The sequence below is a fragment of the Gymnodraco acuticeps genome, unplaced genomic scaffold (genome assembly GCF_902827175.1).
Source record: "Gymnodraco acuticeps unplaced genomic scaffold, fGymAcu1.1, whole genome shotgun sequence".
NCBI classification, from domain to species: Eukaryota; Metazoa; Chordata; class Actinopteri; order Perciformes; family Bathydraconidae; genus Gymnodraco; species Gymnodraco acuticeps.
The window spans coordinates 1,705,537-1,732,964 of record NW_022991513.1 but is presented as its reverse complement, the minus strand read 5'-3'; the positions used below and the strand labels follow the sequence as shown (position 1 = coordinate 1,732,964).

Here is a 27,428-nt window from a genome sequence, read left to right as displayed (position 1 = left end):
GATCCAAAAACCTGACTAATCACGGCTGTACTGAACTTTCAGGTGTAAATAATCATGACTGTAACATAAACAAAGTGTAGGAGGCAATCGAATCTGTAGAACAATCATAGTGGGCTTTTCAGAAAACAGTAAAGAAAAAGTATTGATCAACTCTGGTTTAATTAATTAATGCATTTCAAGTAGTTCAAAAGAAATAATATTTTTGCACAATAACTTTTCAAAGTAAGCAAAATGAGAAAAAAAGAACAGAAAGGTAAATAAAAATAAAGACAATTGAAGACACTGTATAAAACACAGGAGACATTAAAATCAGACAGAAGTACTGAATCTAAACCATTTTGCATCACTTACACTCTAGGTCACATTTCCTTAAATTCAGAACATTTAAAAGACTGAACAACTTCCAGAGTATTTCCCCCTAACACCCAGTGTTGTCCACATCTTACCATATCAACAACAAAAGATAAAGATGATTTTGCAAAGCAGATCACACACGCAGAAAAGAAAATTAAAATGTGCCAAAGATAATGAAAAATACACCTTAAGACCCAATAAAAAGCACTGCCAGTAGCACCAGAAAGGAAAGGAAATCGGTAAATGGAGCGACACAGGATTGCATTGTAGTCTAGAATGCAGCACAGAGACATGAGTGAAGATTGAACATGGTTATGAAAGCAAGATTATTATTATTTCATGTACCCATTTGGGATAAAACATCGAAGGCATTTATCTGTGAAGAGGCTAACTTGTTTGCTGTTACTCTGCATAGAATCTATCTGAACGTCAACACAACATCCCGTCTCCCTGCACAGAAGACAACGCTGAGCTGCAGCCGTGCTCCATACAAATCTTTTGCAAGGATAAGAAAAAAAGATCTGTCTTTGCTTTACCAAGTTTATCCCAAGTATACATATATATATATTTTTTTTTTTCTCATGCCAATAACTCGACTCCACTCTCATTCATACATCAGTGAAAACTCCATTTAAGCCGGGCAATAGAAGACTTTGTATACAAGTAGATACAAATTAATATCTCTAATATGAAAATGTGTGTTTGTAACATTTGATTTTCATGCCGATATATGACAATCATCCCTTAAATTTCCTCTTATGATTACCATACACTGCCAAGCCCTAAACCACAACACTTCCAATATGTATTTCCATTTCAGCAGTCCAGGTTGAAAACAGTGCTTGGACAAACTGCCAGCTGATGCATGATTTCAGCCTCGATAAAAATCACTGGTACTAGTACTTCGCTAACTTCAGTCACACTGCCCCGAATAGGCACATTTTAAATGCAATTACACAAACCAAGAGGATGTGACAATGGTAACAGAATTCCTTGAGGAAATCAAGACCAGTCGGAAAGTAAAAGACAGAAGAGCTGACACACAATGATTGATCGCTCTGTGAACAGTAGCAAGAGAGTAACAATATAATTAGAAGCTCTACATTTCCTCAATGGATTCAATTCCTCAACATATACAAATAATCTGAACTGCAAGTAAAATCAATAAAAGCTAAATCACATTTAAACCAGAAACATTTCTCATTAAGAGGATTCAACTACTGTTGAGTGGTTTTAACATATTTTGTCATTTCGTAAAACAACTGCCAGTGTGTGCAATTTAAGAGGTGTACATGAAAGAAGTGAAAAGGTGGGCAGGACATTGTGGGACACTTTTTTTTCTGTAATAGCTTCTTATATATGCATATCTCTTTGTTCCAAGCGTTGCACACTTTCCTTGTTGCTTCAACTATTCCGACTAGCAAAAAGTTGAGTGTGACGAATCAGAGCCAAAGCAACAAGTCCAGAAAAAACGGCTATGACAGAAAAAAAGCGTGTTCCAATCAGGATGATAAAAGCTATTCTCTCACCATATATGTCATCCCCAGACTGTATCTCTATGTAAACGCAGCTGCAAAACCATATGACACGAATATACAGACCAAGATAATCAATCTCCCCTCCATCGGATAACAGATGACAAAATAATCTTGTTAAGCTCCTTTTTTTACATTCTTTTCATACAACCTGTCTTCTAAATCCTGTGGCAGCTAGCGTGGACCCTTATATACAGCCTTCAGCCAGGAGGGACTTTACCCTGAAATATGCATGCAGCCATCTTCTTCACTAAATACTAATTGCTATTGTTTTATTAATCCTGAGAAAGTGAACTAAAACAGTAAATAATCTTCATTATAAAGAATTTCATTTGAAACTAAAATAAAGCTACTGCCACATCTGAACGATTGCACGCTGGAAGAACATGAGAAATAAAAAGAAAACTTGATGGTGCTTTGAGCTTTTCAAACAATCTATTAACATTGGCAAAAGATGTGTTTTTCTGTTTAAATGTGTCATTGCTGTTTTTGATGGCAGTAAATACCTATGGGACTTGCAGTGCTGCCATCGTGCTGAAGATGGCAGCACTTCAGAGTGGAAGAACAGGAAAAGAAAAAAGAGGGAGCACAGATCAAGGACAGAGGAAGGACTCTTACACAAGCTGCTTCACTCTCCTTCATTCTGATAGAAAACAAAACACGTTCAAAGATTAAGACCACATAACAAAGATCAGTGAATTTCTGCTCCTGTTTTTCCTTGGAAAAGTTATTTATTTACTATAAAAGCTGTGTGAACCACTGCTATTCTGGCTCTTCGAGCAGAGGTGTTTGTTAGGCCCAAAAAAAAACCTTTGGGCTTTGTTCAATGAAATCGATCCATTTGCAAGATCTTTGAATAGGTTGTTAAGGTAACTCTTTGGAGTGAAGTGCTCCTACTGTAGGCACTAGGAAGACCCAAGACAAAGAGCAGAGCCGGTTCTCAGCGTCTCATTTGGCCCATCTGATAGTTCTCTCTGGACTGGCGGTGGTGGCGCTGGCCCTGGCCCTGAGGCAGAGCCTGCTGCTGCGCCTGCTGCTGCGCCTGCCGCTGCTGCTTCCTCTTCAGCGTACCTACAGGACAGCAACATCAAATTGGTGAAGGTAATACAAAATAGTCTATGTCCTTAAAATGTACACATCAGCCACAAAAGGATCATTTGCAAATGCCTTCAATTCTTGAAGACATTTTTTCCTCGTTTTTTTCCCAAACATGTGCAATTTCACTAAAACCTCACAATTTAATTGAATTAGTATATCATATTTTAAATTAAATTGTAAGATTGAGTCTTGATGTATGTGTTGAGGAAGTGTTAAGTGTGAAGCATATGACTGTATAAATCAGATTTGGATGATGGTGTGATAATGTGTTGTATGAGCGTTTCTAAATGGATGTTTTTAAATCATTATTCATCAAGACTGTTCTCCTTTTTGATTCTTAAATTATTAAGGAAATATTTTTTAAAAACTAAATTTTCTTCAAGAATTTAACATGACATACAAATGAACATTTAGTTGGTGAAGTATTCTTTTAAGCTGCACTCAACAATCTAAAGTGTGTGCATATTAACATACATGTAAATATAAAACATGTACTGTACCTGGCAGTGGCTTTGGAGGGGGCAGTTTGGGGTTGCTGCTGGGGGTGTGGACGCTGCAGATCTTGATGAAGCCGGCCATCAGCATAATCAAAGCAATGCCCATCAAGAGCACCGCCCACCAGTGAGCCTGTAAAACAATAATATTTTAAAGGATGTCTAAATACAGGCATATCAATAGTTTTTAATGTGTCATTAGGTTGACAAATCGTTGCTGGTCAAGACACTCACCACTATCCACTCTGCAATATTTTCATAGAGTTCTGCATTGAAAATGGCTTTCTTCAGCCTTGCCAGAGGCCCGTCAGCGTCCACCAGACGACACCTCATGAACACATCACAGTAGCCCTTAAAGTCGTTGCAGGGGGAGCCGGGCTGCAGCGTGGTGGTCTTCTTGTTGAAGAATTGGGCCCATTTTTCTGAGCCTGTGCTGCTGCAGGTGGTGGGCTTCACTGAGGGCAGAGGGAGAGGGAGTCTGAGATTCACACTCTAACTCTATAAGAAGAACTTAAAAATGAAACCTTCATTTGAAATGACCGAGAACAAAAAGTCAAACTAAGTCATTAAGGTCATATCAATAATACAGTGATTGTGTTCCAGCCTGTCACTTACTTTTATCCATGCAGCACACGTGGCACAGCTCAGCGGCCTCATCCTTGCTTTCTTCCATGGCACAGGTGCAGACCTCCAGACCGTACTTCTCACAAATGGATCCAGAGCACACCTGGTCCAAACAATAAATAGTTTAAAAAGAGTTCACAAACAGCACATACCAGACACGAAAAAGGTCAATAAACATACCCCATTGAGGCAGACTTGTGTTTCCGAATGGCAGGAGGTGAAGTTAGCCTTTGGTTCGGATGAAGGACACAGAGGAGTAGCTCCGTTGCACGTTCCCTGTTGGGCGCACTCCGACTCCACTCTGCACTCGGCATTTGGGCCCTTGAAGGAACACTCTCGTGTGCAACAGGGGCCTTGGCTGGGACTGCGGAAAAATAATTACAAATGTGCAATCAATGCTATGCTGAGAACCCTTACCCTAGCAATACTTGTGCCAAATACACCAACTACAGGCCTGAATAGAGACATGCTGATCACAACTGACCTGCAGATTTTGCCAGGTTGGAGTTTGCATTTTTTGCCCTCCCCTTCATTGGCGTTATAGCAGCAGGGGTCACCACACTGATCACTGTAGCCGCAGTCGCACTCTTCTCCTTCTTCCACTAGTCCGTTACCACAGATCGGCTGACCAGACTCTGTACACACAGACACAACAGCATGAAGACATAATCTCTCCCACACTGAGAAAGAGAAATACGATGGTTAGAGGGAACTTACCAACAAAACAGGAATCTCTCTTCTTCGTCAGAACAGCGCTTATATTGCGGATGCTGCAGATAGAGAACTTGTTGTTGTTGAGCTTGTCCCCTGATGTGGCTCTGGCGTACATGATGTAGTTGCCCTGCTCCTTTTTATCCTGCGACTTAGACTCTCCAGGGGTGCATTCAAGCCCAGAGTCATGCTGTGAAACAGGAGGCAGGGAGAGGACAGAAGGCAGAGAGACTTGAGAGACAGAAGAATATATTGCAAAACTTGACATGTGAAATACTTGCACTGACAAAAGCATCCGTTTTAAATCATAGTACTTACAGGAGAGCCAAAGTTGTGCCCAACCTCATGAGCGAAGGTAATGTGTGACACCTTGGGAGGGACGTGGGAGGCGTAGTTCTGCACAGTGATGATGCCAGTGTTCAGAGACTTCCTCTTTCCGTCAGAGTACAGCTTGCTCTTCTCACAGATGCCCCCAGAACTTCCTGTTGCAGGAGAATAAACAACATGAGCAAAATGGATTATCATACAATTCAATAATAAACCAGATTTCACAGAGAGTACCATTTATAATTTAACCCCTGGTTAATTTACTGTTGTAGATATGGTGTTAAGAGTTAGTTAAAGTTATCATTTAAGTCCTTCAGTACTGTGAATGATATAACATTTATAATGTATTAAACAATTTGAATGAACAATAGAAACCACTTGCAGTCAACAATAAGCATGCCTGCAGTGCTGCAGTTCTTTCACTAATCCATAAAGCCAGTCACAAGGAGGCAACTTCTGCTTCTAGCCACACAGAAACAAAGACAAGACATCAGAGCACTTAGACTTAGAGCAATAAACAACGTGTCCATTATGTGTAAGTGCACTGAGTATGGATGTACATTGTATGTTGTTCACTGCGCGCGCGCGTGCGTGCGTGCGTGCGTGCGTGCGTGTGTGTGTGTGCGTTCTTGTTTAGCTCCTCCACTGAAGCAACAAAACAGCTGGTCACATTAAATGTGATACACGTTAGTTGTGCTCGGCCAGTATCCCTCCCTTTGTTCAGACAATAGCACACAGCTCATTGCGGCACTTCCTCCTCTGTCTCTTATCCTCAATCGATTCTTTCCGCTTACAGCATTGCCCATTTGTCCGTATTGATCGTCTGTGTTTGTTGCTGTATTCTTCATGATGAGAAGGTGGTGTCTGAACTTATTCAAAGCAGTAGAAGGGGGAGGCCTACATAACTTTCATACATACATGTTGTGTAGGACTGAACGATTAATCGATTTTAAATCGAAATCGCGATTTGAAATGATGCGATTATCAAATCTCAAAGCCTGCGATTTTTTTTAACATAGAAGTGCTGTGCTCCACATGTACCAGCCATTGTTAACCAATCAGAAGCGGCCCATGATAGAAGGTGATAGACACATTGATCCAATCACCTGCCAAGTATTTTTGAAAGTGCCTGCCCTTTCCAAATGGCTTCCAGTGGAGCTTTCCTAGATCTGAGTCAGGTTAGTGATGCTCCATCACATGTTTCTATTACAGGGAGAATCTTAAACTGAAGCTTGACTTTAAAGCAACCCAACGGAAGTTCCATGTAAGTTTAGTCATTTCACTCGTAGCTCGGGCTGCGGGTGTGCTAGAGACGGGAGCATGTTGATGCGACCTTCCTAGCCGGAGATATTGCCGCATTTTACAATAAACTTCCGTTGGGTCGCTTAAAAACAAATATCTCAAATCGAATCGCAATCGCAATATTTGTCAGAAAAATCGCAATTACATTTTTTCCCAAAATCGTGCAGCCCTAATGTTGTGCCTGTGAGCAAATAACCAGTTTATACAGGATTTTTCAAGCAAGTGCACATTGTTGGTTCTAATGGAGGAGGAGGTATTCCCTCATAAATTAAAACATATACAGTATATACACTACAGCATTTAAAGTTAAACTTGCATACTAACCAGTTGTTGGACACTGACTACCAGAGGTGGGACCAAGTCATTGTTTTGCAAGTCCGAGTCAAGTCTCAAGTCTTTGCGCTCAAGTCCGAGTCAAGTCTCAAGTCTTTGCGCTCAAGTCCGAGTCAAGTCTCAAGTCATTGCGCTCAAGTCCGAGTCAAGTCTCAAGTCTTTGCACTCAAGTCCGAGTCAAGTCTCAAGTCTTTGCGCTCAAGTCCAAGTCGAGTCTCAAGTCAGGGTGGGCAAGTTCAAGTCAAGTCCAAGTCCTAAGCTTTGACAAAACGAGTCTTAAACAAGTCATTATGTGCTTTTCACCAAATGTAATGACATCGATCAACAGAATAATACTTAATAATCAAACCGCTCTTTATTAGTCACATTAATAATGTAATAATCAATTTTCTCTCTGCTTGTAAAGTAACGTGTTTTTTTTTCGAATTTAAGAGGGATCAGTAAGGTAAGGCTACCGTGACGGTTTGATTCAGAAGGAGTTTAATGGATAAGATCCCTGATGTTGAGGTAACCAGAATGTTTATTTCCACTGTGTACAACATGTTATAAGGGACCCACAATCTATCTTTATGCAAGGGATAATGTGCAGCGAGGCGGTCTCTATAAAGAACACCTGAATCTAGATCCCTCTGCAGGTGGTACTTTAAGCATATTTTGATGCTAATACTTTTGTACTTTTACTTGTAACATTTTGAATGCAGGACTTTTTATTGTAACCGAGTATTCCTACACTCTGGTACTTTACTCAAGTACAAGATCTGAACTTCTCCCACCTCTGACAGTAAATCCTGAATGGTTACCAAAAAAAAAGGTAACCAAAAAAGGTTATTTTCATTTTACAAATCCTGCACTCAGCTTTGCTTTCTCCAACATCATTGAAAAGCAGCCAGACGCTGCTTATTTTTTCGGCTTTCGCTAATTTCTTGACTTTTTCCGACGCGCTTGCATTTAAATCCGGCTCCCCGTCGCTCTGTGCAGCTGGCCTGTACCACTACACATGCTGTGCCCCCCACCCTTCTTTCCCATAATGGTATGATCCTAGTGTGTCCTCGCATATGATTGGCCGCATGGTGGCCCAGCTAAATAAAGACCCGCCCCTGCCTGTAAGGATTCTCAGCAAGAGTAGGAGCGGCTGAAGATTCTGCTCTCCCCGACGGGAGTCTGCTCTTCTAGCGGCATCTCGCGATCGGCGTGTTGGAGACCCCTGAATTAAATGATCAAGTCACCTCAAGTCAGAAGGCTCAAGTCCAAGTCAAGTCCCAAGTCATTGGTGTTCAAGTCCAAGTCGAGTCGCAAGTGTTTTGTGATTTTGTCAAGTCGAGTCTCAAGTCATCAAATTGGTGACTCGAGTCCAAGTCATGTGACTCGAGTCCACACCTCTGCTGACTACTGATACTAAATTGTAAACTCAGTACAGATCATATACTCATGCCAATGCTGCTTTTTCATTATTCAAACCAATTTCAGGTACTTTAGTTCAGAGGCCATTAAAGTCCTGTTTCTCTCACTGCACCCAAGTCTAACAAAAATAACCAGTTGTTATGACTCAAACATAGATGAAATGTTATCAGTGTGACTGTTTAATCACTTCCTCTTTGTTTTATTACCAAATTATATAATGTTTGTTTTTCTAATAAAGGCGCTCTGGAAGCAAAGGTGAAATGTAATATTTAATACAAATGTATACTTTGGCAAAAGATTTAGACAATATATTTTTGTTCATTTTGCAATAAAGATAAACAATTGTTTCATCTCAACTTTCACTTGGACTTGATTCTAAGTTTAAGTGTATATTTAGTTGGAGCATGTGTGATAAAGCATTGGTTTATTAGTGGATAAACTGAGAAGGTTAGGCCGATTTGGACCTATGAGCATCACAGGAAGTCCCTACCAAGGCTGTATGCGTTAATGTTATTGTGTTGTGTACCAACCTGAAGGAGCTCCGACCCAAGCCAAGCCAAGAACCCCATCATCAAAGTCCCTGTCGGAGAAGACGTAGGCCAGGCAGTAGTCATCGTGGTTCTGCTCAGAGTTAAGCTCCAGAAACTTCTCCACTCCAATGTTGGCAAAGCGAAAAGGGTTAGTTCGGTCTTTTTCATCGTCGGTAGTATTTATCTGAATAAAGAAGAGTTTGAAAATAACACAAGAGATAGAGTAAGAGATATAGCTTATAGAGGCTTTAAATGTATACATATTCACACTGAGGAAAATCTACACCACATGGCTGAGCAGACAGGTTAACAAACTTCAGAATCAGAATACCTTCACTCAAATTAGCAGCTTAATTCCTTTCAGGTAAATGGTTATATAAACTAAAACTTCAGCAGATTGCAGATTCAACTCACCCTGATCCTTTTGACCATGAAGGCGATGTTTCGGATGCCCAGGAAGTCTGTGCCCTGGTAAATGGAGTCAATGGCCTTCACATGGCTGGAGATCTGTGGAGAAAGTAATCCTTTAGATATGTAGTAAGGCAAAAAAAATGATGCTAATCTCTGTGATTAACGACTTATTCTAGCCCAATCATTATATTTATACTAGTATAATAAATACATTTACTCTTTTTATAGTTCAATATAACATTGTATTATATGTTGTATTTAGATATGTGTCTGACTTGGATGTTTATTTGCAGAAGTTGTTTTATTTTGTGGTATTTTTTGACACTATGTAACACTCGCACTTCTATTGGCCAGCGCTCCAACACATTGTACGCGATAGGCTAAGGGGTGGGACATTTCCAACATATCTCTAAGCGGTTCACCAATCACAACAGAGCCGGCCAGCTAACCAATCAGAGCAGACTGGGCTCTGGTTTCAGACAGAGGGTGAAAAGAGGTGCTGCAGCACATTGAAGCATGTAAACATCTCACAGTAGAAGCGCAAATACAAATATGAACTTGAAAATGAGCATAACATGCGCTCTTTAATATGTACACACTGTGTGCATACCTGGGCAATGACAGCCTCTCTTGTGCCGTAGTATTTGAAGAAGAGGTGGTCAGTCTGGATGAAGAGCTGGCAAGTGTTTTTCTCCTTTGCTGTTGCTCTCTTCCTCCTCAGAATAACAGGACCATTGGATTGCTCTTCCTCCGATACACTGCTTACCCCCTGTAAGAAAAACAACCATCAGGATCAGGACACATGGGAACACATTGCCGTATTTAAAACTTCTAGCATGGCTTAAACATTGCAGGTAATCTGGCGGTGGATGAGAAAGCATGTACACCTGAGCTAAAAATATACACATGCTTTTACTGTTGCTGCAGGGAAGGAAGGTTCTATACCGTCTGAGATAAGATCGATTAACCTCATGAGCCCTGTCCATCTGTGTGTTTAATTATTAACTAGAAGGAGGGGGAGGGGCTTTGTTGTGTGATGCTTGTACTTACTTTTTCTGGCTCCTCTACTCCAGTTGCTTGGTATTTCAACATCCTCTCATACACCGAGTGGTCAGCGCAGCCGCCCTCTGAGCCATACTTATGAGGATAATCTGACAGATAGAGGGGAGATAAGGCAATGTTATGAACGGCTTACACTGCATCATGCTTCTCTCTCGGATCACGTGTGGTCGGCTGGTGAAGGTGAATCAGGGTGAGGGTAGCTGCTTTAAATAAAAAGCTTTAATGATATAGCTTTTCACCCTGCGAATCATCACTGACAAATCAGCTTTCTCTCTGAGCAGTAGCCCTGCCTCTACTAATGAAAACATTGATTCTCTATTCTTGTTTTATTTAAGACTGCTGTGTAACAATGTTTTCTCAAAGTTAGTATACACACTGCATTTAATTTTTGAAGGGCAAAAGAGAGGGGGCTTCAAATAAATGCATTGGGGATTTTATAAACAATGGATTTGCAGCCGCTGATAGCAGCATGAATTGTGCAGCATTTGTTTATCTTCCCCGTTTACGAAGTCCGATTCACAAAATATATTGTGTTCTTGATATTACGGCCCGTCCACACAGCGGCTTTGGAAAAAGCTTGCCGGCGGGCGTGTCTGAAACTCGACCAACAACCAATCACATGAATCTCCCGCCCCTGACACACGAGCAGCGGTTTGATTGGCTAGAGCTTGTACTGGCATATGATTTAATTGGCTGACGCTTCCACCGAAAGCTTCAGAAGCTTCAAAAGTTGAACATTGCTCAACTTTTGCAGCCTGAAACGCCAGGAAAGCTCCGCTCTGCTTCCCACAATGCAGTTCGGCGAAAAGTGACATCACCCCATTCAAAGTGAATGGGCAGAAGGAGCTTCCAACGCCGCTGTGTGGACGGGCCGTTACAGTACCAACACGCCCATAACGTTTTGCAGTGTAATTTGCGACTATTCGTGTGGCTAAATATAAATGTTGCCTTTGCACCAAGAAAACAGTAAGACTAACAACGAGGGATACATTTTTTAAATGAAATTCAAACAGCGTGCTACTGATCCTGAAAAATAAATGCACAGGCATTCCTAAAAACATTAGCCATTTAAAAACCAAAACAAATGGGATACAAAATAGCGGCCTGTCAGCGCTGTTGCTGTTTCCAAAGGCAATTCAGACTTTAAATAATATTACTGAATGTTTTGGCATGGCACCCCTTTACAAATGTGCTTCAGCCACTAACAACTCTGAGGGCTGATGTTTGTGAATTGTCTTTCATTTTTGCAATGAGGCTCATTTGCATAGAAATGTCTATTTTGCTGTGAATAAATGCATATTACTTCATTTAAATACAGGCAAATGGCACAGGATTGTTGAGACGCTATTTGTTTGGCAGCTCAGTTAGGGGTGCAAATTATCTTTTGCGGGTGCTTTGAGAAGTAAACTGTTTATATGTTATTTGTGCATGCATGTCTTTTAAGCCAAATCAAGGTCAGAATCCAAAACACTATATCATTTTAAAATAATGAACAATTATGTTTTATATAATTTTAAAACAAAAAATGTTTAAGCTAAACTAATGAGATTGGATGCTGTTTTCAATCAATCTAATTGGTCCCTTGCAGAAGCTTTTGTTTGCTGGACCTTTGATCCCATTAATAGTAGTGCAGGACATAAGCCTGAATGTTACAGGACTTTTGTTCAGTAAAGAGAACCGTCCGGTGCTGGTTACTGAACAGACTGGACAGACACTGAAACAATGCATTCAAACTCTCACAATGTGTTTTCAGAGAAAGCCCTCTTTGTCCCTACAGTGAATGTCGTCTCATTCAACTGCTAATCAAAAGGCCCTTACAGTGTGGAACAAAGTCAAAAAGAAACCACAAGAAAGACCAAGAGTCAGAAGTATGGACGTTCATTGATGTCTTTTTTCCCACAGATACCAGCTTCTAAATATCGAAACAAGATATGTGATGTTTTACAACTATAGGGTAATTTGAACACTCAACTCAATATCTCTAAATAGTCAATTTAAGACTAAAATGTAAGACCTTTCCAGCTTAATGCACATTAAGGGGACCATCTGAAAAAGCTGATTTATTGTGCATTTACGTGTGTTTTTAGGAAAATGTTACAGATGAATTACCTACAGTACAAACACAAATCATACATGTTTTTAAGGGTGACCTGTTTGAACCCTACTATGCAGATATAAGCAGATGTGTCGGACAAATCCGAATTACATGGGAAGATAAAAGGCTGAAATAAATACATAACTTGAGTTAATATTCAAATAAAAGGTTGACTAACCCAGCTTCCTCTGTACAAATGACACAATGAAATGCTGTGGGTGGATGAGTTCACAACATAATTAACCACTATTACTCTTTGCTTGCATATTCTTCAGTAGATCCAAAGAATCTCCCTATGTATGTGTGCATGTCTCAATTTATGAGTCCTCGGGTGTGAGTTCTAGATAAGTTATCAGCAGGATAGAGTGCAGTGTATCAGCCCGCCAAAAGCCAGGGCGTGGTTCATATCAGACTCACTGCCTGGCTGCTAAATACAGTTCTTTGGGGCAAGAATCAGAAGTTTCCAGTTGCTGAATTGAGTTTCTTAGGAATGGATATATGAGTCATAACTTTCGCTTTATCAGGCTACAATACTGCTTCCAGTATTAATAAAGACGAGAGGCAGAGGACCTCCATATCCAACAGATCACAATTCAATTATTCACAGAGCAAAAGCAATGTTTTGCTCAATATTCCTCCCAAAAGTTAATTATCTTTCTTCGCTGCTTTTAATACATTATCTTGTTTTTAGCAAAGAAGAAAAAGTCAGTTAAAAAAAAACTTGGCTAAAACATTTAAACACTAATGCATTTCAAAAGAAGTCTGTTAAAAAGTACTTGTACTAGAAGACATATGTTTGTGGCATGTCTAAAAGGTATGGAGGTCACAACTTTCCCTGCAGCTGCATATTGTGCAGATTTGAACCACCTCTACCGCACACAGGGTTTTAAATGAAAGCAGGTGCAATGGTAGATACTCACTGATGTTATCCTCATGATAGATGATGGAGTGGAAGGGCACATTCGGGTCCTTCAGGTACCTCTCCGAGGGTTCAATGTAGTATGTTCCTTGATGGGATTTAATGAAGCCTTCAAAGCGGCCGTCAACCACGGAGCCATGGGTCAGGGTGCCCTTTTCGCCTGAAGCACAACGAGGATGAAGATGGGCAGAGAATATACAGTCCATTCGACCAAAGAAACAGTGGTATTTGCATGGAGTATGAACAATGTGGTATTGATTGCATTTTTAAAGAAAGGTTAACAGTAATACTTAATTGACATATCTTTAGTGATATTTTATTTTCAAACTCAAGATATTTATTGTAAAATGTCTTAATTTTCTGAGCGGTTTACTTATTGAAAGAGCTTTCCCGAGTAAGACAAGTAAAAACCTCTGTTTCTAGGTCCCCTTTCTGTTTGTTTCACAAAAGTTCATTTGAACTCTGCTGGAGACGGGTAGCAGGAAGACATCCAGGAAGGAAAGGGATTAAGGGCAGAAGCCAAAACAGGATGAAAGTTAAAAGTTCTTCCTGTGTGTAGGCTTGTGACGAGACAAATACTCGACAAAAACTACCTTTAGTTGTCCACAATATTCCATAATGCTTGACATGAAAGCATTGTCTCCTAGCTGAGCTGATATGGGGGATACAGTGGGAATGATAATATAAGGCGAAATGTCTTTGAAGACCTTACATTTAAATTAAAAAAGCTTAGAGAAACACAAATCTAATGTGTTGTGTGGAAACAGCTGGACTTACCAAAGATTTCTCCACTGTAAATATGTGATGTATCGATGGGTGTCTCTTCTCCAGATACATCAATGACTAGATCTGGGGAAAATGTAGTTGTATCTCTCGTCATCCGCAAGTTAAATTGTCTAAGGAGAAAAAAAGGAGAAATTTGTAATTAACAAAATAATGAAACACCGAATGCAAATTGCACTTTGACACACTGGTAATGTTAATGTCATGGCTCGCACTGGAAACCCGAGGCAGCACACAGAGAATTGAGTATAAAACAAGTTCACACATTCTTCCTGCAGCTTCACAATGCTGCTGATAGTTGATGCTTAACACTGCTGTGCTTAGTGACTTAGAAGAAGAATTATGTCATGAGTAAAAGCACATGAACATTTGTGCACAGCCCTAGTACTTTTGTATAATCCTCTCATTAACCTAACCATGATTTCTAAGACAAAATGCAACCATCACATGAGGTGCACATGAGCTAGCTTCAAAGAAACCTGAGTACAAAGTATTTTAGGGAAATGCACTCTTTAGTAATCACATGGCTGGATCTCAAGGCAGAGCTTCCTTTAGAGATGACTCATATGGTGTTTACAATGCTACCTCATACTGAGCCCATTATTGATTGTACCATTTTGCAGAAAGCAGATTATATTACCAGAGTTGGCATTTTCAGGCAGGTTACATTTTTAGGAAACATATAAGTGTACTCACTGCCACAGTGTGATAATCGGTATATTGTCCATAGTGTGGGTGAAGCTTAATATAATTAATCAAATAAAAACACTGGATCCATTTCCCCAAAAACATTATACATTTTCTTTGGCCTCTCTGTCTGGTAAATGCCCATGTGATTTAACACAAGCTGTAACATAGGCTATATCTTTTGCACATTGTTAGACACCAAGTTTAAGATAAGATAAAGTCATGCACAAAGTAATTTTGTCAGGGTTCATAATCTCCCTGCAGAGCCAGAGGACATCACATGAGTGTTTTTACGTGCCGCGAGGAAACTGGCCTTTATTTGTAGAATCGGTTGAGAGGCTCTTCTTCATTGTGTGAAAAGAAGAGGGTTGTTTCCCTTTGAGCCGCTCAGGGACAGAGCACATCATTAAAGTCTACCTAAGCCACAGAGGTTTTGCAAAAGCCTCTTTGTTCATGAGGAGATAACGGCCTAAGGACATAAAGATGGACTTGTGTACTGTACAAATTAATATACAAGAACGATTGAGCAAACCCAATACAAACTGAGCACAGGAGAGAGCTAGAGGAGTAGAATGTTAAATATTTTGGAGAGTGAGATGAAGTTGAAAAGGTCACACAGTCCAGGATATCCCTGTACAGGATGACTCTTTGACTTTCCCCAGCATCTAGTTTTCCCTTCATCACTTCTGTTCTCATTTCTAATGAACACCGTGTTGCTTTACTTCTGGTAACTTCCATTCTGCAGGTCCCTTCCCCTGCTATAGGGATAAGTCATAAAGAAACCTACATTGTGCTTTTTAGAACTAAGAAACTATTATATTATTGGCTTAGTGAAAACATTCATTCATAACAAGAGATAAGAGGGCAGGAACGTAAGAAAAACAATCATTTGAACAAAAGAGAGAGAAACATGTGGAACAAAGATTGCAATACGATCTACTCTTTGAATTCTGGCAAGAGATTACCAATACATTTTCTGCTTGTTATTCATTCTGGCACACCTATTACAGTTTCTTGGCCTCTTTCGACCTTATTAATGGCCACTACCACAATCAATATGACCTCATGACTCCATCTATGCCCAATCAAAAGCTCAGTCAACCCAAAATAACACCATGGCACGCTGGTAACAGACAGATGAATCCACAAGTAGATTATTCCGTTACAGATGTAAGCTGCATTATCAGGGATCTGATTTAATATGGTGTTGCTTTCAAGGGGTTGTTAACTATTTAAATGATAGAGAACCATTTGTATTTAAGTTAAGTTGCATATGTCATAAGTTAGACTTACGTTTGAGGTACCAAAGGGCTCAATCCTTGGCCGTTATCATATTTTTTTAAAATATGAATTAATGACTTGAAGGCTAACTGAAAAATCTTCTGTGTCTATACTATAGGGGACTGTCTGCTGGTTTAAATGGTATCACCCAAATAAGCTAAATGAAAAATAAATAACTTCATGATCTGTTCTGGGTGATGGAGCTATAAATAACACAGAAATTCTCCAAGTACCACATATACAATTAAAAGGTAATATTGTAGACGATAGACTAAATTGGGAAAAATGTATGAAACATGCAAAAGATCCAAGGAGATGCTTGGTGAGAAAAGTTAGTTATTTCATCGATCTCCTTATTAAAATCTGTATGATTATCTCTAAGGAAGTCAGAAACAGCTCGTTTCTTTTTTTCAATATAAATCACTGAATCATGTTCAAGACGAAAACCCAGCAGAAAATAAACATGGCTTACAGACAGGAAAAGCAGAGGCTGTGGATCAGCTTCTCATTGAATCAGTTGACTGATCAATTATTCAGACATTTCCCAAAGCTAAACATACTGTCTCGTTCATCTGACAGTCATACACTTTTCTCAGTAAGCCGGCCATGTCTAAAGAGATGGTATGCTTACAATGAGGCCAATATCCACCCTATATTTAAAACTGAATCTACCCATCAACAATACAAGTATCAATGATATGTTCATGTTGGTGCTTCTGGCCTGCGAACCAAACATAGCTGAACATTCACTGTTGAAGAAGTAAGCTCACAAGTTAGTACTTGAATATCAGAGAACTGATCACAATCAGATGATTTTTTAAATGTGTCATTGCCTGTGTGAGCGATTAGTTAGCTTCAATGAATGCAGGTCTTTCAACACACCTGAGCTCTTCATATTGCATAATTTTTAATTTGGTGTTGTATTATAAAGAGGAAAATACACCTCACAAATGAGTATTTGATACTTAGAAAGCTGGAGACTGAACTGAATTATTGGAACTTTATTATAACTAATGCATGACTATATTAAAAGAGCCCTACGGAGATAACGGTCTGCCCTGCCTTGTCACGTCACCTGAACCAGCAACAACTGTTTATGAGCATTGGGCATACACAAGGAAGCATTGCTCTTATTACAAAAAATGAATGAATAGTATGAATAATAAAATGTCTAGATAATAAAGAAGTTATATTTAGTTCCTAAATTGTGTGTATCTTGAAAAAAAGATCTGTCATATTGCGCTCATAATGGAATTATATATTATTGGTCGCTCAAGTAGCAATGGATTCAGGCTTGATTATTCATCATTTCTTTACTGCTCATAAATGCCTCATTAATGCAGCCTGTTCAAGGGGGGTATGTTGCACCATTATTCCACGCCCGGCAGTGTTTATGCAAGGCCAGGAGAGACAGGAAAGAGCACAAAAACACAGGAAAGGAATCTGTTTGCCAGGGCATTGATAACCCTCAACAGACAGGTTTGGTGAGAACAACCAGCACAACCAGCAAAGCCCCTAGTAAACCCCCCCCACCTTATTATTACTACGAATAATGAGGTAAGCCTCTTCATAGTTTTAAATAACCACAATTTGGCCGCAGGTTCTCTCAGAGACTCATGGACAATAGTGTCAGGTAATATGTTTTTTTCTATCAAGTGTAAAAACAACACAAGATCAAACTTCCACACATGTTGTCTACTGCAAAGAAAACAGCTCCATATGAGCAGCAGGCCAGTGTTATGTTACAATGGATTGTTGTCTTTGGCTACAGTTTATGACCAAATGGATCCCTAAGCAAATAGTGTAATCATGTCATAAATAAGATATTTCAAATCTAATGGCACTGTGGGAACCGAACAAACATTGACATATCCATCTCGCATTCAAATGCATTGCCCGCCAGATGTTATTTCAAAATAAGACATATCTTGTGGTGATGATGAAGTAATACCAGTAACAACAATGAAAATAATTTGAGCACCAGGAAAAGCGCTTTATAAATAACATGTACTATTATTATAATTATGAGATAAATCATTGTATCATTGTAATATGTAAGTACATAGAGTTGGACAAATAAGCACAAAAAGTTAATGCAGTATTGTTTGAGGATAAATTGGAAGACAGAAAAAGAGAGTGAATAAATGAAGAAACAGTGTGTGAGTGTGTGTGTGTGTATGTGTGTGTATGTGTATGTGTATGTGTATGTGTGTGTGTGTGTGTGTGTGTGTGTGTGTGTGTGTGTGTGTGTGTGTTTAAACTGACCTTCCATGTGCATGGAAGTCGAGCTGCACGGTCCTGTCTTGAGGAGAGAGGGCCCTCTTGGCTCTCTGGTGACTGTTGTGCAGGGCTTCGATGTCATACGATAATCCCTCATAATGGCGAATATATTTATTCAATGGTTTCTCGAACTGACCTGAAAGAGAGTTCAGTGGCTCATCAATATTTCATACATTTTCTGCAAGGGCAAGATTTCAGTTTCACATTTTATTAGACATTTCTGGTTTAGCTATGAGTCTGAGATGTGTATTATCATTATCAAGTTTGAGAACAAATAAAAACAACAATTTAAAAAAGTGTTGATCCTTTTAGTAAACATACAGTTATAGTCAAAGAAAAATGTATGTTATCATTTAACCTGGGCTTTTGTGAGTTATCAAAGGGTCTTTCATGAAAAAAGGCCTCTGGAGGGAGGTCGGTAAAAGAGGATGAACCTCTACCAGAGCAATCAACTATCCTACAAGCTGTCACTCCCTAGACATGCTTAACAGGCTTATTCAGTTTATAGATGTAACCCCAGAGAGGTAATCCCACCAGCTTTCATACTGACCATTCCTTTGTTCTTTTTACAAAGACAAAGAAAGTCATTTTAAAGCGCAAATGAGGAGCACATGATGCACGTGATCAGGTGACGGAGGTTCTGTTTCAGTAGTACTGTATTGTCATTGTGCAAAAACAGTGGCTGATTTGGCTGAAGGCTATTTAAATGCTAATCTACATTCCTGAGGGAAACACAGAATGCTCTTAATAAATATCCATCTGGAGTTTTGGGTTACAAAAGGAAATGCTCTGTTGTTGGCTAAAATAGTAGCCTTAATAGGTTCACTAACAGGGGCTCCATTTAAAGTGCTAGGACTGACAGCTCTGAGTTGTTGTGGTGAAAGATACACAGACAAGATCCAGACAAGACAGCCCTAAACAGGGAGTGGCTGTACTAGGCTGGTAGCAACTTGTCCATGAATGCAGCGAGAACATATTCCAACCACCAGCTTTACCAACAACAAACTAGACACCCCAACAATCAGCCTTAGAAAAATCAATGGAATAGGTTTTTAACAAAAACAAACACTGCCAGCTCAGATAGCCCAGATCTGCCTGCTCAGTAGGACCTGACAACTCCACATAGCTGATTTATTCAAATACAATGGTTGTGTTACAACCCCCTCCACTCCACTAGGGGTCTCTGCATTTGTGTTCTGCTTGCTGGCTCTTGTTTGTGTTTCAGGTGATCAACCTGATGAGCCACACCTGGGCCGTCAACAAAAGACCAACACCATCCCATACTGCCGGGCACTCTTCTGTTGGACACGACCGTGTCTTTGTTTCTGCACATTTTCACACAATCATTACTGATATCTGACTTCCATGTTTGCTTAGGTTTCTTTGAAGTCCTTAGGTTTTTGTTATATCGTAAATAAATATGTATCTTGTGACACTTAACTTGTTTGGTCTCCCATCTTTGTTGCAGCTTATGAGCCGGGCCGTAACAGCTTATAAAATTAGAGGTTTCTGATCACATCAAAACATTTACAAATAATAAAAATGGTCAAATACCAGAATAAGGGCTCTCATCAAAGTGACAGAGTCTGACAAATATGTCAAGGTTCCAGAAGTGTTCCATGTAAACATCTCCTCCAGAGTATAATTATAACTAACGTACCAGTGTGCAAGCAAACATTCTCAAATAGACAAAGAGCTCCTCAACAGTTGTGTTGAAAATAAAAATAAAAACACTGGTACTCCTAATGACATGTTTCTAATACAAACAAAAATATGGTTTGAACCAGATTTGTTCAATTAAAGCTCAGGGAAACTGGACTTTTCCCTGAATGTGATGGTGGCATCAGGATATTTGTACTCTTTATTCTCAACTACGGGGCTTAACTGGTGTTACAACATTCCCACCAGACTGAACAAAGCATTCACCTTGAATGGCTGCCCTCACAACCACTGAACTTAACAAGACCATATGTCAGCATTAAACTCATATTTTTCATAAAAAATGTCATGAAAACTTGTCCTTGTCTGCAATGAAGGGTTAATAATTCCTGTAAAAATCTAGAGCTACAATACACAAACAAATTATTATTTAAAAAAATAAAATCTTAATTGGAGGGACGCAAGGAAACCACGAGAAGCAGGGAAATGAGTTTTAAGAGCAATGGGACGTCCTTTCCTCCGGAGCGTCACGTGAAGCGACTTCTGTTTGTGATGACGCTGCACAGCTGATCGTCTGACAGCAGCTCTGTCCCCGTTATTTTCACAAACACCCCCGCCACACATTTACTAACACAAACATTTGTATCATCTGTTGTAGACCCCAATAAATAAAATAAAATAAGAACTCATTCTCAAAAAAGATAAACGCCATTCTTAAAATGTATAAGCGAACAATAGTTTGATTAATATTGATTAGAGTGCACAATAGAAATAAAATAAATGAGAAGAAAAAGAGTTATCTATCAAAACCCAGTTAGATTAACATTCATTGGATTGCACACTTTGTGTGTTTGTGTGGATATGTAGCACATTAACATTTTAATAGCACTTAATGACTGACTGAATGGAAATGACAATAAATGAAAATGTAAAACGAAAAAAGCGATCATGAAAATGTTTCCAAAAAATGAATTAAATGATTTGTGACCACTTTGTTGTTCAGATATATCACATATGTGTAACTAAATGAAACATGAATTGAAACAAAACACGGTATAAACTGAGGAGTGAGTCCCGTGAGGTTCATGTATTTTCTTCACTCCGCTGGGAAACTGCTCTCATGTCAAGAAGCATCAGCGGGGGGTACCAGCCAGGTACCAAAAAAGAGGCTGTGTGCTCCTCGCCACGGAGGAGCACACAGCCTCTGTGAGCGAGCGAGGCAGCTAGAGAGAGCACACCTTTATCTATTTAATATAGTTGTAAAAAAAGAAAGAAAGAAATCATTCCAATGTGTACTATAGGACAGTACAAAAGGTGTTTAAAAGGGGAGTGATTAGTAAAAATATGCATAATGAAAAAGAAAGAATGCTAACTAGGTAACATAAGATAATAATAAACAAGTTTAAATGATTGCTGTTGGTTGTGATCATATTCTAAAGATTGTTGGATTATTGAAAAGTATACAGCTCTCTTTCATATGAGTGTCCCCCCCTAGAGGATGTGAGGTCCACCCACAAATAAAGCAGGTTAAAATAATTAAATTGCATACATTTTATTTTGATTGTTTGTTATGTGGATGTGTAGTATTTGTGTTACTGTATGTTCAATAAAGGTGATTTAGCAAAATACACCTGTAGAGCCTCAAGAGCCTTTCTTGTGCTGGCAGACACATAGAAACATATTGGCGGGGCGCACTTCGCACGCACAATTCATTAGTTATTTCTAGAATTACACATTTAATACAAAATAATATTTTATTTAAAATCTAATGCAATGTATTTATTGTTTAAAAAAAGATCACTTAATGGTGCATATTATTGTAGGTTATCTTGTACCAAGTTGATTATAAATGTGTTGTTAAATTAATCACTATTACTATAACATTGATTTTTTTTCTCCCTTCTTTCTTTAGGCACACTGCCTGTAAATGATGTGCAGAAAAAATCTTGTGAACTAAATTCTGAACCCCTACTTTATATGAGCCTAAATGGATTACAAAGAGGTAGACGCTGAGATGTCTGGACAGACAGCAACTAAAGCCGAGTAAAATCTGGGAGTCCATTTGACTGTAAAGGCTACAATACGTCATTGTGATTTCAGTGCAATCTGTTTCAGCCTCGGCAACCTCAGTAAAGACAAATCTTGACTGAGAGGAAACCACTGACTGAAACTGAGGAGGTGGTAACAGCAGACATAACAACAAGTGAAGACAGTGTGGCTTACATGGCACATCAGACAACCGGCAGCTCGGGGCAAGTAAAATGTCTCAATGTACTCAACTGGTGTATCATTGAGGTCCTGGACAATAACATTAATAGGGGTTGCTAAAACCTGCAGGTCTAGCAAAGATTGCCCAAACACCTTCATGCTACATTACTCTGCAACATACCATCACTGTGCAGGCCAAGTAACAGCAGCAATAACAACAGTGAGATAACCTGGTTTAACTGAAAGACTGACTTCCTCAGCAATGTTTCAAACATGCCCAATTCATATTCAACCAGAAGTAGCTTTTCCAACGTGCCTGTGACATTGATCATATATGTCAGGGAATTGAAAGTACTTATTGCCTGAGATCGCATGCTGTGGTTTTATTAAATGTGCCAAGTGCTAGGACTGTCTTAGGGAAGAAAGCTTTTAGATGTGCAGCTCCACTAACATGGAACAGTCTGCAAAAAGAATGGAAAATTACCAAGCTAGTACCACTACATGTTTTTAAAGCTCGGTTGGATGCTACAAAATCAGATGCTGTTGGTACCTGTACTTGTGGTTAAATATGTAAATTGTAATCCCTGTACATTTTGCTGTATGATGTCCTTTTGTTGTTCTGTTGTTTATGTTTTTATGTCTTCTTGTGGAACCTACTGCTGCAGGTCTCCCTTGAAAAAGAGATCATTGATCTCAATGGGATTTTACCTGGATAAATAAAGGTTTTGAATTGAATTGCGAGGTTTGTGAGGCCTTGATGCAGCTTAAGCATCATTATGTTTCTGTCTGATCAATAAAAGGAAAGAGGTTAGGTAAAAGCAGACAAGGAACAGTTTTTTTAACTCAAGATCCACTTCAACTTCTTCACGGTTGCTAATTTGACAGTCTAAATGCAACAATGTTGCAGCAGTTTTATCAATCGTGCCTGTACAGTGACGGTTTTAAACAGACACAGTTAGTGTGTTTAACTGATCAAGTAAGCTCCATGAAACAAGCCATTTCATTAGGTTTTTTTGTTATACAAGTTCTAGAAAAGCTCTATCTCACAATATGTGGAGTTTGGGTACAACTTCTCCAACAGTAAAGCAGCACTTTCCTGGAAGGCAGCATGCAATATTTAACCTCACATTTCACAAGGCATTTCATGTTAAGTGATCCAGCTGACATTCAACAATGTTCATTTAAGAATATTTGTTTGTACTGTAGGATCTGAATCTGAGCAGAATCATTTTAAAAACCAATGTGATATCATGTGTTATACATTTTATTGATTCATTTGCTTCATTTTAGCACATTTCTGTGACCATATTGTTTACTTTTATTTCTGCACAGACTACACAGAATAAACTAGCCCTTTCAGCAATTGTTTTCGATTTCTCAACTTAGAGGTTTTATCATTGAGATTATGAAGCAGTTTGGGTGGTGAACCTATCAAATCTATACACAAATTAAAAGAAGGAGAAGATAAACAAATCTTAATATCAGATAAAATTACTTTCATTATGATTTCATCAACTAAAAACACAGTGGAAATTGTGCTCGTTTTTTTGCTTGTTTGACTAATGGTGACTCACTGAGAGCAGGAAACGGTATCTACTGAAAAGACAGCAAGCTTTTGTCTATCAAAATAGACCTCAAAAGCACTTATATGGCACAGCTAAGATATGATGATACTGTAATTAAAGAACATTTTAGGTAAGCATTCAATTACATATCTGTAAGGTGGTTAAACAGCATGACAAGCGCCTAGTCATTTTAAAAAAGCAATGAGATTTCCCTTCATAACTTTTAGCTGTGAACTCATCCCTGGCAAGAACAGGAAAGGGATATCAAGTTGTTGTGGACAACGCCCGTGGACCAAATCACTTTTAAGTTAGGGTAATTAAAGGTCAATAGTGGGAATTGTTTTATTGAGTTTACAAATTGCTTCTTGTGGATATTACAACCGTTAAGGCAGTGCATCATTATACATGTATACGCAAGTCGCCTGCCAGTTCAGAGTACTACATCTTAAGCTAGCATTATTAGTTGAAATTATTCAAACGCGGATAAACATTTATGTAACTTCCGAGCAGCGGTTTTAAGTGACTACGTATATTTAGTCAAGAACTGTTCTTAATAACAATTTTGAGGTACTTGTACTTTACTTGAGTATTTCCATTGTATGCTACGTTGCACTTCTACTCCACTACAATTCAGTGGTAAATATTGTACTTTTACTCCACTACAGGTTACTTCGCAGTTATAAATAAATGATCAAAACACTTCAAAAATACTTTAGATATTTAGTTGAAAGAAGTTCCACCTTTGATAAACACATTAATGCATACAATTATAACCAAAACATATATTATAAGATTGTGAAATGGGCCAATCAGCATAATGAGTCCTTTACTTTTGGTACTTTAAGTATATTTAAATGCTAATACTTTAGTACTTTTACTTGAGTAACATTATGAATACAGGACGTTTACTTGTAACAGAGTATTCCTACACTTTGGTATTTCTACTTTAACTTATGCAATATTTGAGTACTGCTTCCGAGTGTATTTATAAGCTAAAACCGTCGTTATTCAAAGTGTCTGTTTGTGGACGTTAGCCTCAGTTTATCCCCCATGAACTGCCAAAAAACAGGCTGTTTATCGTCAGAATACTCAACCTGTATCACCCAAACGTAATTTACTTCATACACTACCAACCCCATCCCGTTAATCACGGGTTAGCAGCCCACAAATCAATACATTGACTACATTAGCCGGCTAACGTTAGCTAGCCAGTTCGATAGCCAGAGTACAACTGCCTGATCCGATTAGCGCTAGCTCGGCTGACGATCACTGAGCACTTTCCTCTCCGTGTGAATCAATGGAAAACTTACCTCTAATATCTTGTAGGCAGCAAAGCAGGAGAATTATATTTAAAAATATCATATCGAAATCCCCTGGTAAACCAGCTAAGCGTCCCAGCGAAACCAGCGAATTGATCTTGTTTCGCTTCTTTCACTTAAAGGTGTAGTCGCCCTTCCTAGTTAGCTAGCTCCCATCACAACACAGCTCTGTCTTCCGCAGCCCGACGTCAGACAGACGGACAGACAAACCCTCATTTCCGGTGTGTTTTGTAATGCCCATGGCTTTTTTTTAAACCCGGACACTCCCATTCATCTATGGGCATAGGCTAAGGGATTCTAAATATGCTACAAATCGATAAAGATAACAAAAAGACATTCAGTTTAGCACAAAACAACAACAACATATTGGTGTTAATGGCAAAGATAGCAGCCTGAAAACATGTACAAAACTAGTGTTTAGAGGCTGAAAGTTGTTTACTTCCGCAATTCATGACTTCCTGATCCAACTGTTTTTGGGTTAGGGTTTTTCTAGTGTCGAATTTATGGAGATCTTCAATTAGGAAAAGGGTGTATGGCAAAATCATAAATAAAAGAAAATAGACAAAAACATGATAATACACATTTTTGAGTATACATGTACAATGTTATACATATACTGAACTGTATATTAAAATATAAAAGCTATATCTAAAAGGCAAACACTGATATGCAAAGGTGGAAGAAGTACTCAGATCTTGTCCTTAAGTAAAAGTAGAAGTACCAGAGTGTAACAATACTCTGACAGGCAAAATACTTGCAAACAAAAAGTTACTCAAGTAAAAGTACAAAAGTATTAGCGTCTAAATATACTCTTAGTACCTAAAGTAAAAGTACTCATTATGCAGATTGGCCAATTTGAGAATAATATATAAAATATTTTGATTATAATTATTGATTATCAAAGCTGATAAAGAAGCTGCACATTTTAAATCCCTTTGTATGCTGAATAGTAGATTGTGAAATTTACTCCAGGTAGGGACCTATCATGCAAAATGCACTTTTGTACGTCTTTTATACATGAATATGTGTCCCCGGTGTGTCAGGGAACTCACCAAGTGTCAGAAAACCCAACCCTGTGGTGACCACCTATTTATACACTGGGTTCATAATTCATACATGGAACTGCAGTTGGGGGTATTGTTCCCACACGGACATGTTATGTGTTTACTATATTGGGAGGCAAGATGGCATGTTGAAATTACAGGTTATTTATTTTTATTTTTTCAAGTGTCTGGCCTAGAAAGTTCCTTTGTATATTCACAAAAATTAAGCAAATGTAATTCAAAATGAAAATATTTGTATATATATATTGTATATTTGTAAAATAAACAGATGTTATTAATGTAGAAAAACCATAGACTGTATATGAGTAAAACCACCGGGGGAAGTGTTAGGAGATGTGTGATGATGAGATTTTGGTAGAACTTTATGACAGGGACGTTATTTAATATTGCGTTGCAGTCTGCTTAATAGTTAAAGAAACAAAACAATTGAAATGGATCTACACAGACTTGAGTACTACAATATGTAATGGTTTTAGAAGTCATATTATTGGAAAATTAGAAAAAAGAGGATTCGTGATGGTGGATGTATTTACAGTATTAGAAATAAAAATGACACAATTTAATATACTTTTTTTTAACCTGTTCCTATTGGTCGGATCCAGTCAGCTGACAGATCATGTGACCCAGCTGATTTTGACAGGAAGACAATTCCAAACTTTTCCTGTTTACTGTAATTTAAATCTCTGTTTTTTACATTATTTATTAAGGTTGACTAACATGTCCAAATTGCACATCTTGACACTACACCAGTGTTCTTGTTTATTACATTTATTTGTGCATGCTATTTGTCAGAATATTTATAAGATAGACTTTGAAAAAGTGGTGTGGACAAAATTGGCCATTTCAAAAAGTGGTGGGGACATGTCCCCAGCGCCCCCAGCGCAAATGACACCTATGGATGCATTAATCATACCTTACCAACAATTAAATGCATAACACATCCAATTTCCTAGGCAGCATATCCTCTGCACTGTCACTGTCTACGCCTACGGTATACCTATTGTCCCAACCAACAGCTATACCAATCAAATACTTTGGGCTATGGGTTATCATGGTTAGGGGACACTAGATGTTAATGCAGTCTGACTCATCTGCCTGTAAAGCTCTCTGGCTGTGACGAGCTATTCTGTTCGGTCGGTTAACTGCTGCCATCTAGCGAACACTTACTGCATGTATCCGTCAAATACTGCAGATCTGTAAAATACTATGTATTGCCTACAAAAGCATGGCTTTTCCTGCCACAAATAGTGTTTATATAATTTATATAATTTCATAGTACAAGTATTTTTAGAGCATGGAATGTTTAGTAAGATACACAAAGCGTCCACAACCTAACCTTAATAAAGGTTGGGTTTTTTGCACCCAAAGAAATAAAAACACATTTGT

The 27,428-nt window shown here is 38.7% G+C and overlaps 1 protein-coding gene across 1 annotated transcript; it reads right to left on the bottom strand.

Moving 5' to 3' along the window:
* Positions 1–140: 140 nt before the first annotated feature.
* On the bottom strand, positions 141–25,193 carry adam10a (ADAM metallopeptidase domain 10a). The gene is made up of 16 exons (XM_034196905.1): positions 24,970–25,193; positions 18,213–18,363; positions 13,974–14,092; positions 13,198–13,356; positions 10,171–10,271; positions 9,731–9,889; positions 9,124–9,216; positions 8,710–8,893; positions 5,135–5,298; positions 4,823–5,006; positions 4,590–4,740; positions 4,286–4,469; positions 4,097–4,208; positions 3,716–3,936; positions 3,488–3,614; positions 141–2,960 (listed from the first exon to the last, which is right to left on the bottom strand). The coding sequence occupies exons 1-16, from the start codon at positions 25,019–25,021 to the stop codon at positions 2,830–2,832; spliced, it is 2,292 nt and encodes a 763-aa protein (XP_034052796.1). The 5' UTR covers positions 25,022–25,193; the 3' UTR covers positions 141–2,829.
* Positions 25,194–27,428: the final 2,235 nt, after the last annotated feature.